Source organism: Serinus canaria, chromosome 26 (assembly GCF_022539315.1).
Source record: "Serinus canaria isolate serCan28SL12 chromosome 26, serCan2020, whole genome shotgun sequence".
Lineage (NCBI taxonomy): Eukaryota > Metazoa > Chordata > Aves > Passeriformes > Fringillidae > Serinus > Serinus canaria.
Window position 1 is genome coordinate 2,908,315 of NC_066339.1, and position 15,331 is coordinate 2,923,645.

Here is a 15,331-nt window from a genome sequence, read left to right on the forward strand (position 1 = left end):
GCCTGGTTCTCAGACCCTGCAGCCAGCTTTCATCAGCAGAGCTACCTAAATGTACAAGAAATGTCTTTTTTTTCTTGGACTTTTCCCAAAGATAATTTGTAATTATATTTTACAGCTTTTTACATATATATATACTTAAGACAGTGCGTTAGTCATGCAAATATAATTACATATTTTACATTCCCGTGTCATTTTTAATTAAAAACATGGTATTTAAAGCCTGTACATTTAAAAAATCCGGTGTAGGCTTCTATTAGAAATGCAGTTGGTTGAAGCTAAGGAAGTACCTGGATGGGCCAGGACAAACAGAGCCTGCTCTGTTGCCGTGGGAACAGCCAAGAGCACCGCGGCGCCCGAAATAAAATGTGACTGGGGACAGAACCAGCCCCACCTCAACCCCAGCAGCCTCTTCCTGGCTCAAAATGTGACTGGGGACAGAACTCTCGGGCTCTGAGTTGTTGAAGTGGCTCCCGAGGTATTAAAAAGTCTTTTTCACAGCCCCACGCTCGAAGAAGAAGTTGGGATTCCTCGGCTCTGGTTCTCAAGGTTGATTATTTTCTCTTATTTATAACATTCTTTCTCTGCCCTGCTGAGATCTGTCCAGCAGGTCGGGTTGTGGCACAGTCCCTGCCCGTGGGGTAGTGTTGGCTTTTTATACTAAGAACTGCCTGTGCTTTATTTACAATAATTTTCCAATACCCATCACCTGTGTTAGACAGTCTGTCTCTACTCTAAACCAATCCAGAAGTGTCACCATCCCAGCAGAAGATGGAGGACAAGAAGAAGGAGAAGCAGAAATCACCCAAATTCCTCCATCTTGTCTCCTGAACCCCCATTCTAAAAACCCCAAAATTCTACTTTTCCACCCTGTGATAAATTAACTGTCACTCTATCCAGACTCTTGTGGCTTGTACATCTTCACACAAAGTTGGGAATTGTTTCCATGGGCTAAAATGGAAGGCTTTGACTCCATGCCAAGGTCTCTGAGGCCCCTGCCAGGGTCTTGAGTCCTCCAGGGCAGCCAGAGCAATGTCCTGGGTTCCGACACAGAACCAGCCCCAATCCCAATCCCAGCAGCCTTTTTCTGGCTGAAAATGTGCCAGATGTGGCACATCTGTGCCAGATCCCATCTCCCAGGGCGGGAGGAGCTGTTGGGAGTGGTGGAGTGGCCATCCCAGTGCTGGAGCCCCACGGGAGTACAACATCAATATTGGAGTTACATTTATTTCTCAGCTGCTATTTTTCCCCCTAAAATAATTAAAGACCACGTTTGTAGCTGCATTTCTCTTCACAGAGAAAAACAAGGCACAACTTCCCAAGGATATTTCTGGGATTCACATTCTCCGAACCTCAGAGAAAGAAAAAACAGTTCTTATCTCATTTACTGCTCCTGTGTTTTGGGATGCATTGTGGAAGATTGTTTACATGAAGGAATTGGTGATTGGATTCTGGTTTTGTGTCGGAACTCAGGACATCCCTCGGGGAGTCTGGAGTTCCTGGGACCTTTGCCAGGGGGCTCAGAGACCCTGGCACACAGCCCAGAACACCAGTGGGTTTGATTATGAACCATGGAGCAAACTGTCACCTTCATAGAAAGAGATAAACGCCACGATCGTGTAAATAGTGTCAGAATAAAATAATTACAGTGTAAATGCAGGTTTTAGGATTTTCTGTATAAGGGTTTTTGGGGGCAAGATGGAGGGATTTGGGCGTGTCTAGCCTTTCTTCTTCTTCTCAACCTCCATCTTCACTGGTGATGTTGGCACTTTTGGTCTAGAGTAGAAACCCACTGTCTAACATAGGTGATAGGTATTGGAAAATAACTGTAAATATTGCACACGTAGTTTGTAGTATATAAAGAAAACACCGCCCTGGGGGTGAGGGAGTGCCTCTGACTGTCCAGCTGAACGGATCTCCGCTGGGCAGGAGAAAGAATTTTACAGATAAGATGCAATAAACAACCTTGAGACCGAGAAATGAAGAGCTCTGACTCCTTCTTCAATCCCGAGGCTGGGAAAAGAGACTTTCTAACACATCTCGGGGTCACTGTGACAGCTGGAGAGACTCCAACAGTGTTGATTCACTGACCAGTTGAGTCCAGGTGTGTGGGGACTGTTGGCTGACAGTCACAAGACTCTGGGCAGTGGAGGGCAGTTGGGAGCTTGTGCAGCTTCAGTTTATATGTAATGCAATATAGCATAGAATAATATAGTATAAAAAAGTAATTAATTAGCCTTCTGATATCCATGGAGTCCTCCTCATCATTCCTCCTGGATGTCGGGCAAAAATATCACCGATACACCTTTGTTTATTTCTTAAACCCTTTTAAACCCCCAGTTGTTTTCTTCCTCCCTGGCTTTTTCTTTTTGGTGTGTGTGATTTGCCAACCTGTGAGTAGCATTCTGTAATTAGCAATTAAAGGCCACATTTGGAGACTAAATATAAATTGTTGTGACAAGATTCTCCCCTTTGCCAAGCAAATGTGTTGCTGATGTATGAAAGAAACCTCATCCCACAGTGATGGGATCAGTGGGAAGCCAGTAGTGGAGAACATCACCTTGTCTGGATATTGGGAGGGAATTCCTCCCTGGGAGGGTGGGGAGGCCCTGGCACAGCTGTGGCTGCCCCTGGAAGTGCCCAAGGCCAGGCTGGACAGGGCTTGGTTCACCCTGGGGGAATTTGGGCACCGGGCATCAGCAGGGAACCACCCCAGAGCCAGGGGAGGATGGGAGTGAGACCCAGCCATCCAATTCACACATGCAAATTCTTTTTCTGGCTCGTTAATTGCTTCCGAAGTGGAAGATTTCTCCTAATCTCCCATTAGCAGCTGCACATCCCTCTCCATTTCAAATTGCCGTGCTTGAGGCTTTGGGGCTGCCGGCAGGGACCGAGTGGAGGAGCGGTAATTTTTTAATTAAGTCGCTTTGCCGGCGCTCCTCTCGCATGTCTGAGAGAAACGAGGGAGGATTTGCTGCTGATTTCCTGAGGACCCCCCTGCCCACCCCTCCGGGGATGCCCCACCAAGTGTCCCTGCCCTGGCTCTGCTCTGCCAAAATTCCAGTCCTAGGCAGGGCGATGTCAGAACCCAGGACATCCCTCTGGCTGCCCTGGAGGGCTCCAGCCCCTGCCAGGGGGCTCAGAGAGCTTGGCACAGAGCCCCAGACCCCTGTGCCTTTGGTCTTGACCCATGGAGCAAATGACCACCTTTATATGAAGAATTACAAGTCAAGAGAGTTTAAGCAGAATAATAGTTAGCTTGTCACGGGGTGAAAAGTAAAATTTTGGGGTTTTAGAATGGGGGCTCAGGGTCCCAAGATGGAGGAATTTGGGCATGGCCTGTCCTTCTTTCTTCTTCCCAGCCTCCATCTTCTGGGTGATGTTGGCACTTTTGGATTGGTTTGGGGTAGAAGCTCACTGTCTAACACAGGTGATGGGGATTGGGAAGTTACTGTAAATAATGTACAGGTAGATTTTAGTATAAAAGACAACATCAGCTCTGAAGGTGGGCAGAGAGCCTCTGTCTGACCTGCTGAACAGACCTCAGCAGGCCAGAGAAAGAATGATAGAGATCAGAAATAATAAACAACCTTGAGAATGAGAACAGAGGACTCCTGACTCCTCCTTCGACTGCCAGGCTGGGAAAAGAGACTTGTACCCATCTCGGGGTCACTGTGACCAGCAGAAATCCTGAGAGGTGAAACCCCCTGAGCACCTTTGCTCCAAAGGCAGCTGCCCTGGGAGCAGCTCCCACCTCCCAGAGACGATTGAACGGGGTTTTTCTGGGATGTGATGGTTGCAGGAGCACCTTCCTGCCTGGTGCATGACCTGGGCTTTGATGACCTCTAATTGCTGCTCTGCCCTCCCCAGGGATGCTCCACCTGCTCCTGAGTGCTGAGGGAATTCTCCCCTCCCTGCCCAGGATCCCACAGGGATGTGGGTGATTCTCCCCCTCTGGCTGCTCATTGGGATCACAGGTCATTTCCTCTCCAGACTAAAGGGGTGGTGCTGCCATGGCTCAGGACCTTGCCAAGCTCTTCCCTCCAGGACAATGCCACTCGTGAGGGCTGTGCTGCCCTGGGGTTCTCTTGGATGCAAACAAAAGCTCCTGGCAGCAGGAATGGAGCTGATGATGCAATTAAAATAATTATTTCCTAAACCTGCATGGCCCTGCAAGCCTCTGGAAGTGACTCTTGCAGTGAAGAGGAGCAGGCTCAGAGCTGCCTGGTTTGCCAGCACACAGCTGATCATCCCAGGGGATGATGGCACTACACCCCAGCTGTGCAAAATTTCATGGCATTTATTGGTACTGATGTCTCTTGATTAAATTATACTTCTTTCTTCATTTATTCTCTAACAAGCTGAACATTTCAATTTCCCAGGAAGCCCAGGTCAGGAATGGGAGGAGGTGGCAGCTGACACTGATATTGGAGGGGGCTCAGTTGGAGAGGAATATTATCATTTAAACCTCTGATTTCCTGAAAACCTGCACTCAGGGGGGGATTGACAATTCAGAGCTGAAGCTGAGAGCTGCAATCTCCTGCAGGAGCTGCTCACAAAGCCCAGTGTGGCTCCATGGCCTGTGTGGTGCCAAGAATCCCCCAGGTTGCAAAGCTTGGAGCAATTTTAGGTTAAAAGGGAATCATAGAGTCATGGAATGGCTTGGGTTGGAAGGGACTGGAAAGATTATCCAGTTCCAGCCCCCCTGCCATGGGCAGGGAATCAGACCTTTCATTTTTCCTCCCCTGAGCAAACCCATGGAAGTGCTAATCTTTGCACCATTTTCATTTCCAAGGGCTAGGAGGTAATTTAGGAGAAATCCGTTTAGCTGAGCAATTAACGAGTCAATAACACTCTTCTGCATTTTATTAGAAAGGGAAAAATTGATAATTTCTGTTTGTTTTGACCCTACCTCTGCAGCAATGGCAGCAATTTTCCAGGATAATCCCAGTTACCATGGTTATATCTCCCTCCAGGACCTTGGCCACCTGCAGCAGGAGGACACAGCAGCATGGGCAAAGCCAGGGCTGCTGTGCTGGGGGGAAACTGCTCCAGCCCCCCCAAATTCTGCATCCCTGTGCCACTCCAGCCTCCCCTGCCCTGCCTGCACCACTCCCCCTTCCCCAGGCAGCAGATGGGAAGTCAGGAGGGCTGAGAACCCCAAATTTGCTGCTGCCTCCCAGCTGGGGATGAGGGATTGAGGGGCAAAGAGACAAAAAATCTCTGCTGATATTTCTGGGGGCTCACTCACAATCCCTGAGCTGTGGCACTGGGAAAGAGACCCCAAGCCTCCTTTCCCAGGGAGAGTCACTTCCCCCCTCAGCACTTTTGCCTCAGGAAGAGGGATTAAAGCAGAAAATTCAGATCTATTCCAAAAAGGCACTGGGGAGCTGGTTTTGAGAGGCAAGAAATTAAAGAACTGCTTAGCTGAATAGCTGAGCTGGTATTTTTCTGTCCTCAGGAAACAACTTTGATATAACAGCATTAGTAATAATAACACCCCAAAGAAAATCCTGGTGAAATCATGTAGAGCCTGCAGGATGTGTGAAATCCCTGGGATGGGGTGTGGGTCTTCCTCATGTCAGCAAAATCCTTCCTGGAGGGGATGGAGCCACATTACCACCAATGGGAGCAGCTCAGGGAAAATAATCCATCCTGATCAAAGAGCCAAAATAGCAGAAAAATCTGCTAATAAATGCAACTGTCCAGAAAATCCTGAACCTTGGTGTGTCACAAGCCAGTGCTCCTCTGACAGGGCTGGGAGCTCCCTGTTTGAAGGCTTTATTTTCATTTCTCCTTTCCAGTGGGAAGGAAGGAGTAGGCAGCACTGGGAAGGATGAATGAGAGGAGCCTGGGCATCCCCAGGCTGGCTGGGACAGCAGGGATTCAGATCTACAAGGCCCCTGCCATTCTGCAAAATTCATCTTTTAAAAGGAAATTTCAGTTTTTGTCCCTCCCTTTGGAAAGATGAAGAACATCTCTGCAAGAGGGGAGTGCAGGGGGTGTGAGGTCTCTGGAGGGTTTGGGGGGCTGGGGAGGGAGGAGGGGAGCTGATGATGGCACCACACCCCAGCTGTGCAAAATTCCATGGCATGTATTGGTACTGATGTCTCTTGGTTAAATTATATTCTTTCTTCATTTATTCTCTAACAAACAGAACATTTCAATTTCCCAACAAGCCCAGGTGAGGAATGGGAGGAAGTGGGAGCTGACACTGCTGTTGATATTGAAGGGGTCAGTCCTGCTGTGGAGGATTTGGCAGGAGCTGGTTTGGGGTCTGAGGAGGAGAAATGGGGCAGGGGCAGGTGGGGATGGGCTGGGCCCAGCTGGGGCACAATGTGCCCATCCTCAGAGCTCAACAGAGCACCAGGGTCTCCACCAGGCTGCGGGTGAGGGGCCCCCAGGGCTCTGCCCCTGGCCATGCCAGCTCCAGGTGAGGGGCACACGTGCCCTGGCACCCCACAGTCCTGTCCCTGCACCCACAGGACCCCAGGGCCCTCCTGTCCCCAAAGGAGGGACACCAAGTGTCCCACAAAATGCTCTGCAGCTCCCTGGGCTCACTGACAGTGCCAAAATGAGAAATGCCAGAGCTGGGCTGGAGCACACACCCCAAACCTTGTGCCCCAGCACAGGTCCCCCTGCCAGAGGGACGATGCCCATGGCAGGAACTGCTTTGGGTGAATCTGGGTTTGCTTCCTTTGCACTTCCATTTGGAGATGCTGAGGACTGGCAGGGAGCTGCTGCCTCCCCATGTCCCTCCCCATGTCCCTTGGGTGTGTCCCCAAGCCCTGGTGGCCTCCCAGCCCTGCTGGGAACCCCTGGGGGGAGTGGGTGAGGGGGGATTTTCTGCCTCTCTTTGCTGCTGGTGTGTGATGAGTTACACCTCAGCCAGATGTTCCGTGGGCAGGAGAACTTATTTGAAGTTAAAAGCCAGTGATTAGAGTTGCCAACCAGCCATTAAGAAAGTATTAAATGGAGAATTATCCCCCTCTTCCTGTTTCAATACAATGGCAGCTTCATAATGCACTTGTTTAAGTTGTCTGGTTTTAATTTTAGTTCCCCCGTTTCCAGCAGGACACGCTGAGCCATTTCCCTTTATCAATAGCTCCTGTGAGCTGGAAAAGAGGCAGGGAGGGGAATAAAGTCAATATCCTCGAGAATGAGACAAAGGAGAAAAAATTAGCCCAAAGATCTGAGTTTCTTTTTCCCACTGATAACACAACTTCTCAATTTACTTGCCCAGATTGCCTTGCAAAGAGGAGCATTTTTCAAGAGGAGCAGAGATGAAAGGGATTATTACTTATAGAGGCTCTTCTCTAAAGAGATAAAGTATTTGGCAATTAAAGCCCAGGGAGCTGCAGACTCGGGGAAGGCTGGAGCAGCCCCATCAGCATCTTTTCCACTAACCCCTCCTTTGGGAAAGGATGATCCCAGTGCCCCTGCCCGGGCTGGCTGTGGGGCCACCTCCTGCTGCAGCCCCAGGAGGGGGACAGGAGCAATGCTGGCCCCAGAGCTGCCCCCACTGGGGGCTGGGCAGGACCACGGGCAGGGGAATGAAGGAATGGAGGTTTTGGAATGAAGGAATGAAGGTTTTGGAACGAAGGAATGAAGGTTTTCCTCAGCCTTCTGTGGGGAAGAGGCTGCCCATGCCAGCCCCAGGTGACCTGCACAGGACCAGGCAGTCTCTGCCACTGGTGACCCTGAGCCAAGGCTGAGTTTTCCTGAGAATCTGTCAGTGCAACAGGAATGGCTGGGAGGGCAGAGGCAGGGCAGGGCAGCTGGGAGCAGCCACAAAAATCCACTTCCACCCAGGACAGAGGGAGCTGAGGCAGCCCTGCCAGGGTCCCTGCATCCCATTTGGATCCTTGCATCCCACCAGGGCTCATAGAACCTGCTGGAAGTCCCTGCATCTTTCTGGGGTCCCTGCATCTTTCTGGGGTCCCTGCATCCCCCCAGGGGTCCCTGGATCCTGCTGGAAGTCCCTGCATCTTTCTGGGGTCCCTGCATCCCACCAGGGACCCCTGGGTCCCATGGGCAGGGCTGGAGGTGCTGCTGCTCCCACTGGGGCTCCTGGCTGGGCCTGGGCAGGGCCAGGGTGGCTGGTGGGGACAATCACCACCCCTGAGGGCACCAAGGGCTCTGACAGCAACTCCCCCAGCTGTGGCACAACCTTTGCTTTCTCCTAATGGGGCCAATAAATACTTTAAAAAGTGAAAAAAGGAATGGATGACTCCGGCAGGAGATGAGGAGTTTTGGCACCTGCAGAGCTCCATGGGGCTGGGGGTGTCCATCCCATGGCAGGCAGGGTCCTGCAGCCCTGCTGCTCCTCTCTCTCACCAGTCACCCCAGCAGAGTCACCCAGACAGGTCTCTCTGAGGTCCCTCACACTCCTCTGTGGCACTGGAGGATGGCAGGGACTCAGCTCTGCTGGGATGAGGAGGGTGACCCCATCCTGGAGGCAGCCTGGGGACAATCTTTGCTCTCTGTGACAGTGACAACAGCCAAGGAAGGGCTGGAGCTGTGCCAGGGCAGGTTTAGGTTGGAAATCAGGGAAAGGTTCTTCCCCCAGAGGGTGCTGGCACTGCCCAGGCTGCCCAGGGAATGGGCACAGCTGCAGAGCTCCAGGAGACTTTGGTCAGCACTGCCAGGGATGCCCAGGGTGAGATTTGAGCTGTCTGTGCAGGGCAGGGGCTGGATTTGATCCTTGTGGGTCCCTTCCAGCTCAGGACATTCCTGACTCCAGGAGCTGGGGGCACTCAGAGCTTGGAGGGCCCAGGTCCCCAGCCTGTGTCACAAGGAGCCCCCAGCTCAGAGCTGAGCCACCCCTGCTGATCAGACACGTGGGGTTTGTCTCTTGTTTGCCAGCAGATGGAGATCAGGCTGTTCTGATGACGGGAGTTATTCCAAGCATTAATTAGTTGATGTTTCCTGAAGTGCTTTGAAGATGTGGAGTGCGAGATAAGTGCTGTGCTCCAGGAGCCCATCGGGTGCTGCAGTTATTTTGTTCCTTTTCCTCCTCATTCCCAAGGAGTTTGTACAAAACAAATCCCACGGGAGCTCGTGGGGCTCGGACTGCCCTGGTTTAGTGAGTGGCACCTCTGCCCACGTGCTCAGCACAGGGAGGAGGCTGCAGAGATCCAGAGGAGCCACGGAGCTGCTCCAGGGCTGGAGCCCCTCTGGAGCCAGGCTGGGAGAGCTGAGGGTGCTCACCTGCAGCAGAGAAGGCTCCAGGTGTCACAAGGAACTGCAGGACATGTTCCAAGCTCCAAGATGTTTCTGGTGCACAATCATTGCTGCCCCATCAATTTTAATTCAAGCTGGAGAAATCATGGGTGTAATTATTTACTACTGTGAGATTTCTGAAAATTATATTTCTGTTACTGCCCTTATTGATCTTGAAAAGGGCCATAAATTAACTTGACAGTTCACAGAGTCCTTCACACTTGGATAATTTCTCTGCTTGACTTGCACTGTGTCTTGAACTTTCAGCACCAGCCAATTACAGTCATTCAAAGTGTGTATTTGAAGGTTTTTCTTATGCAACAAATTTTATTATAATACCAAAGAGCTTGAGGCAAATACCAAGTGCCCTCCATGTGGCAGAACAGTTTGGCTTGAGCTGGGCACAGCTGGATGGGATTTAGGGTGGCAGGGGGGTGGCATGGCCACTCCACAGCCCTGGGAGAGCAGGTGGCCCCCTCAGGTGCTCCCCACAGGGCTGGCACCTCCCTGGGGTGTTCAAAAGGCAGCCTGGCACTGGCACCATCAGGATGCAACCCTCACCCAGCCAGCCTGGCCCATGGCTTCACTGCTTGTCCCCAGAATTGGGGGAAAAGGGACATTCATGGCACTGAAACACCTCTTAATCCATCCTCTGTGCTCTCGGGATGTTGTGATGGGAACAAACCCCAGCAATCCCGGGTTTCTAGGGACAGAAATGGGGCAAATCCTGCAGGGGTGTGGGGTGAGGGAGAGCATGGGGGACAGGCTCTGCTGGGGCAGGAAGGACACGGTGTGGGGACAACTGGGGCTGTCCCCAGCCCCTGAGGGGCTCCCAGCACCTGCCCTGTCCTGCCCCATCCCCTCTGGGGTTGCTCTGTGCCAGAGGAAGAGGGAAGGGAAAATAATGGGGCAATCTGGGGCCTTACATAAGGTGGAGATTGGCTGCAGGGGGAGGTGGCCTGTGCTTCATTAGAAACAAACTCAGTAAATCAGCAACATCTGGGGCCTGCTGGCTGCAGCACCGCCCCAGCAGGGGAGGGAATTCTCCTGTTGTCCTCCCAGATTAAAGGATTTTGCTGTTTGCTCACAGTTTTGTTCATGTAAAATGAGCTGGCCCTGACCAGCAGCCTGCCCAAGGCCTCGTGTTCCATCTCTGCCCTAAGCCCTTCCAAAACCCTCACCAAACATAAACCCCTGCCCAGGAACTCACCCAAGGTCTGTCTGTGCTCGCTGCTCTGAGCCCTGCAGGGACACCCCACCCTTGGGAAGTGTTTTTTGGGGTGTCTCAGGGGCAAGGTGGAGCTCAGGGCTCTGACAGCCCTGCCCAGCACCCCACGCTCCCCCAGGCAGGCGGTCGCACTTCGCTGCATAGTATTTATTCATTATAGCAGAAAAGAAAACCTCATTAAATTAGTCCAGGACTCTGCTGGCTGCTCCCAGGCGGGGACACCCAATGCTGGGTGGGGATCCAGCATTTCCTCATTTCACAGTGATGGGAGAAGGGGCAGAGATGCCGTCCTGAGGGCCAGGCCAGGCCGGGCCGGGCCGCGCCCCTCAGACCTCCAGCTTCTTCTTCATCTCCATGCGGTAAATGATCTGGTAGCCGTCATCCCAGGCGTAGATCTGCCTCTCCCGGGGGCTGTACTTGAGGCTGGCGTGGGAGCCGTAGCGCTTGGGGAAATAGACCAGGGAGGCGTCCTCGGGGGCCAGCGTGCCGCTGACGTCAAAGACGCACTGGACGCGGGCGCGGCTGGGCAGGCGCGTGTTGTACACCACGTGCAGCGCCCCGCACACCACGAAGGCGCCCTCGGCATTCTCCCGCGGGCACGGCGTGTCCCACATCTGCTCGATGTCCAGCGAGGCGGGGTCCAGCTTGGCCAGGCACATGTTCTTCTCGTCCTCCTTGGTGGCGTAGATGGCCCAGAGCCCTTCCTCGTCCGCCGACACCTCGATGTAGGTGGAGGAGGAGAGGCCAAAGACGGGGATCTGCTCCTCGGCTGGGAACACCGAGCTGTCCACCACCGTCTTGTTGGCCAGGTTGAACTTGATCACCTGGAAGGAGAGGCCCTGCTGGCGGATGTAGTAGAGGTGGCCGTCGTAGACGAGGTGCCCGGTGCCCACCCAGGGGTAGGGCAGCTTGATGCGGGCGGCCTTGCGGGTGGCAGAGAAGAGGGTGAACTCCCGCATGCGGGGGAAGACGTAAACAGTGTCGTTGGCGGTGCCATCAAACACGTAGATCTTCTCCGAGCTCCCCGCTGCGTCCTTGGTCCAGAGCCCCGAGGAGCTGCCAAAACGCTTCAGGATCTTCATGGCCCTGATGCTGGCAATGGTGTCACTGCAATCTGTGAGAGAGGGGTGGCTGTGAGAGCCTGGGAACAGCCCTGCCCTGAAGTGGGACTGCTGGTGCTCCGTGCTGGGTTCTCACCCTGTCCCACCCCGGCCCTCAGGCAACTGCCTTGGAAATTCACTGAAGAGGTTTAGGTGCATCCCTGGTGGCATTGAGAAGTCCCCTAGTGCACCCATGCCGTGGGCAGGGGAGTCACTCTCACCCCAGCCTTGCCCCAGAGGCATTGGGGATGCACAGGGCTCCAGCCCGGGGCTTGGATGCAGCTCCCAGGCTGGGGGGATGCCAAAGACATTTGAGATGCCCTGCTGGGACAAAATGCCCTGGCCCGTGGCTGGGGGACACCTGGACTGGGGTGGGCTGGGAAGGGTCAGGGTAACCCTCAGACAGGACCATCCCCCTGGGGAGCCACAACAACCCCTCACCTGTGAGCTTGGTATACTTCTCATTCTTCCTCTGCTTGGCTGTGGCCACCTGCTTGTCCATCAGCGTCTCATCCACCTCCACGCAGGGCGGGGCGGGGTTCTGTGTCTCCAGGTAGTCCACCTCCCGCTCCAGCCGGTCCACGCGCACGGCCGCACCCTCGGCCTCCGCCCGCATGGCCTCCCGCTCCTTCTCGGCCGCCTCCAGCATCCCCAGCACCTGGTTCTTGAAGTCCCGCAGCTCCGTGGAGTAGCGGCTGCTCTGGTCGTGCCATTGTGAGATCCTCTCCTGGGGTGGCCAAGGGGACACTGAGGTCTCCAAACCTCACAGCCCAACATGGCAGCTGTCCCAGCCTGCCTGGTCTGGGGGAGCACCTGGAGCCACAGGGAGCTCGTGGTTCTGGGTCCCATCCCACCCTGTTCCTGCTCCCGTGCTGCTTCTGCAATGTTCCCACACCCATGATGCCCATTCCTGCAATGCTCCCATGATGTTCCCAGACCCACAATGCCCCATTCCCGTGCTGCCCCCAGACCCCAAAGGCCCTGCTCTCCTGTGACACCCCCAGGATGCCCCCATGATGTTCCTGAGCTCACAGTGCTCCCCAGCCTCCCATGCTGCTCCCAGATCCGTGATGCCCTCATTGCTGTGATGACCCTGTGAAGCTCCCAGACCCACAATGTCCCTGCTTTCCCATGATGTTTTCATTCCTGTGATGTCCCCATGGTTCTCCCAGACCCACAATGCCCCTTCTCCTGTGATGTTCCCATTCCTGTGATGTTCCAATGGTTCTCCTACACCTGCAATGCCCCTGCTTTCCCATGATGTCCCCAGACCTGTGATGTTCCCATTCCTGTGATGCCCCCATGGTTCTCCCAGACCCACAATATCCCTGCTTTCCCATGATGTTCCCATTCCTGTAATGTCCCCATGGTTCTGATGTTCCCATTCCTGTGATGTCCCCATGGTTCTCAGGTCTGCAATGCCCCTTCTCCAGTGATGTTCCCATTCCTGTGATGTCCCCATGGTCCTGATGTTCCCATTCCTGTGATGTCCCCACGGTTCTCCCAGACCCACAACGCCCCTTCTCCTGAGATGTTCCCATCCCCGTGATGTCCCCACGGTTCTCCCAGACCTGCAATGCCCCTTCTCCTGAGATGTTCCCATTCCTGTGATGTCCCCATGGTTCTGATGTTCCCATTCCTGTGATGTCCCCACAGTTCTCCCAGACCTGCAATGCCCCTTCTCCTGTAATGTTCCCATTCCCGTGATGTCCCCACGGTTCTCCCAGACCTGCAATGCCCCTCTCCTGTAATGTTCCCATTCCCGTGATGTCCCCACGGTTCTCCCAGACCTGCAATGCCCCTTCTCCTGAGATGTTCCCATTCCTGTGATGTCCCCATGGTTCTGATGTTCCCCTTCCCATGATGTCCCCACGGTTCTCCCAGACTCACAGTGCCCCTGCTCCCCAGATCCCCCCGTCCCCCAGTGCTCCCACGCCCATCTTGGCCCGGTGTATCGCAGCTGGGCTGTGCAGGACCCCGGCAGGGGCTGCCAGGACACCCCAGCCCAGCTCCTCCTCACCAGCCCCGCTCCCAGCCCCGCCGGCCTCCACGGAGAAGGGTTGTGATCCCCGCCCCGGGGCGATGCGGGGTGCGGGGCTGTACCTCCAGGAGGGTGATGCGGCGCTCCACGTACTCCATGAACTGCTGCTGCTGGGCGCGCAGGGCCGGGGCGAGCAGCGGCAGCAGCAGCAGGCAGCGCCAGGGCCCCATGGCCGGCAGCGCGGCAGCCTCCAGCTCAGTGCTCAGGAATGCTCCGGCCTCCCCAGCCCTTATTGCATCCAGATGTGCACAGGGAGGGAGGCGAGGCTGCTCCTTCCCCGCAGACCAGCCCCGGGCGCTTTAACCCCTTCGTGCCCCAGCCAGCGCGCTGCCCCCGAGCCGCGGGGATGGGGCAGGAGACTGGGGACGGGCTGGTGGCAGGAGTTTGGGGTGCGGGGAGCCCCGAGCGAGAGGACACGTCCTCATGAGCCGTACTTTGGGGACAACGAGGGGACAGCCCTGGCTCCTTGTCCGCAGAGGTGCCCAAAGCCAGCGGCCAACCTGAGCCTCGGCCATGTCCAGGTCTGGGGACAGAGATGTCCCTGGGGACAGGGATGGTGCCAGCCCAGCGGGGTTGTCCCCTGGAGCACAGACACTGCCAGCCCAGAGGGGTTGTCCCCTGGGACAGGGACAGTGCCAGCCGGCGGGGTTGTCCCCTGGAGCAAGGGAAGATGCCGGCGCAGCGCAGCCAGCAGGAGGGACAGGGATGCTACCCCGGGGCTGTGTTTCCGATATTAAGGAGGGTATTCAGGGCTCGGACAGCCTGCACCAGGTGTCGCCGGTCAGGCTCTCCACGGTGTCCGGCAGCCCCGGGATCCTGCGTCACCCTGGATCCCACCGGGAAGCTGCTGGAGCTGCTGGAGGGCCTGGAGTGGGCCATGGCAGGAGGGGGCCCGCAGTCACCTGCGGCAGGAGAGCATCTCCTCAGGTGAGGAGCCCCTTCCCCACCCCAGGAGGTGCTGGGATGGCCCAGGGTTCCCCTGCGGGAAGGCACCAGCCAGGGCTGGAGCTGTGACAGCCCCGAGGCACGGCTCAGCCCCGGGCTCGGGGGGTCCATCCCCAGCCCAGCCCCGGAGCAGCCAGGTGGGATCCAGGCAGGTGACCCTGGTCCTTCCCACAGCCTCGTACTCACCAGGAGCCCCAGGAATGCTGAGGAGCCCCAGCAGGGCCAGGAGCAGCACGGGGTGGCCAGAGGTCACCCCACAGCTTGGGGGGTCGGGGGGTCTCCCCCATCCTGCTGCTCCAGCCTCCATTGCAGTGCTGTGCTCCTCTGTGGAGTGGGAGGGGATGCACTGCAGGCTCCACCAAACCTCTGGAGCCGTGGAAACCTTCCCAGGACACCCACGGAGCTGAAATCTCCATCAGGAACATGGAGAGCAGCCAGGGTGGGGACAGCTGTCACTCACAGGCTCGGGGAGAGCCTTCTGGTCCCCCCGCCCCAAGCTCCTTACTTGTGTTGTGTTCTTATTTTGTGCTCAGGCTGGCACTGAGCACTGACCAACAATTATTCTTAGCATTTGCCCACCAAAAATTGGGATGTGGAAGATGACACCAGCTCGGGAATTTGGCACGGCCAGGAAGCAGTTTGAACCCAGGGATGAGGGGAGGCAGCCTTTACAATACAATTCTTGTGAGCTGCCCTTACCCAGACAAACAGAAATCAGGAGCTGGATGAACAGAAATCAGGTTTAACACTTATTGCCACCTCTCTTTCCAGCAGGGGGCAAATGTACCCAAACCTCAG

The 15,331-nt window shown here is 55.1% G+C and overlaps 2 protein-coding genes across 3 annotated transcripts; both read right to left on the reverse strand.

Moving 5' to 3' along the window:
* Positions 1–10,579: 10,579 nt before the first annotated feature.
* Positions 10,580–13,797, reverse strand: OLFML3 (olfactomedin like 3). The gene is made up of 3 exons (XM_018922240.3): positions 13,651–13,797; positions 11,989–12,274; positions 10,580–11,561 (listed from the first exon to the last, which is right to left on the reverse strand). Exons 1-3 carry the CDS (start codon positions 13,756–13,758, stop codon positions 10,774–10,776), a joined length of 1,182 nt encoding a protein of 393 aa, XP_018777785.2. The 5' UTR covers positions 13,759–13,797; the 3' UTR covers positions 10,580–10,773.
* LOC127060827 (uncharacterized) lies at positions 12,289–13,449 on the reverse strand. 2 transcript variants are annotated; one of them, XM_050985424.1, is made up of 2 exons: positions 13,338–13,449; positions 12,289–13,214 (listed from the first exon to the last, which is right to left on the reverse strand). In XM_050985424.1, the coding sequence occupies exons 1-2, from the start codon at positions 13,367–13,369 to the stop codon at positions 12,311–12,313; spliced, it is 936 nt and encodes a 311-aa protein (XP_050841381.1). In that variant the 5' UTR covers positions 13,370–13,449; the 3' UTR covers positions 12,289–12,310. The 2 variants fall into 2 exon arrangements, with proteins under 2 accessions (XP_050841381.1, XP_050841380.1); XM_050985423.1 differs by having other exon boundaries at positions 12,289–13,276.
* Positions 13,798–15,331: the final 1,534 nt, after the last annotated feature.

Excerpts from the sequence above, each read along its gene's own strand:
- LOC127060827 (XM_050985423.1), bottom strand. The coding sequence starts at position 13,409 with ATGGGAAGGGGAACATCAGAACCATGGGGACATCACAGGAATGGGAAC. Across the intron at positions 13,277-13,337 it reads CAGGAGAAGGGGCATTGCAG|GTCTGGGAGAACCGTGGGGA; the intron begins GTCTGGGAGAAC and ends GGGGCATTGCAG.
- OLFML3 (XM_018922240.3), bottom strand. The coding sequence starts at position 13,758 with ATGGGGCCCTGGCGCTGCCTGCTGCTGCTGCCGCTGCTCGCCCCGGCC. Across the intron at positions 12,275-13,650 it reads GCCGCATCACCCTCCTGGAG|GAGAGGATCTCACAATGGCA; the intron begins GTACAGCCCCGC and ends TGGCCACCCCAG. Across the intron at positions 11,562-11,988 it reads GAAGTATACCAAGCTCACAG|ATTGCAGTGACACCATTGCC; the intron begins GTGAGGGGTTGT and ends CCTCTCTCACAG.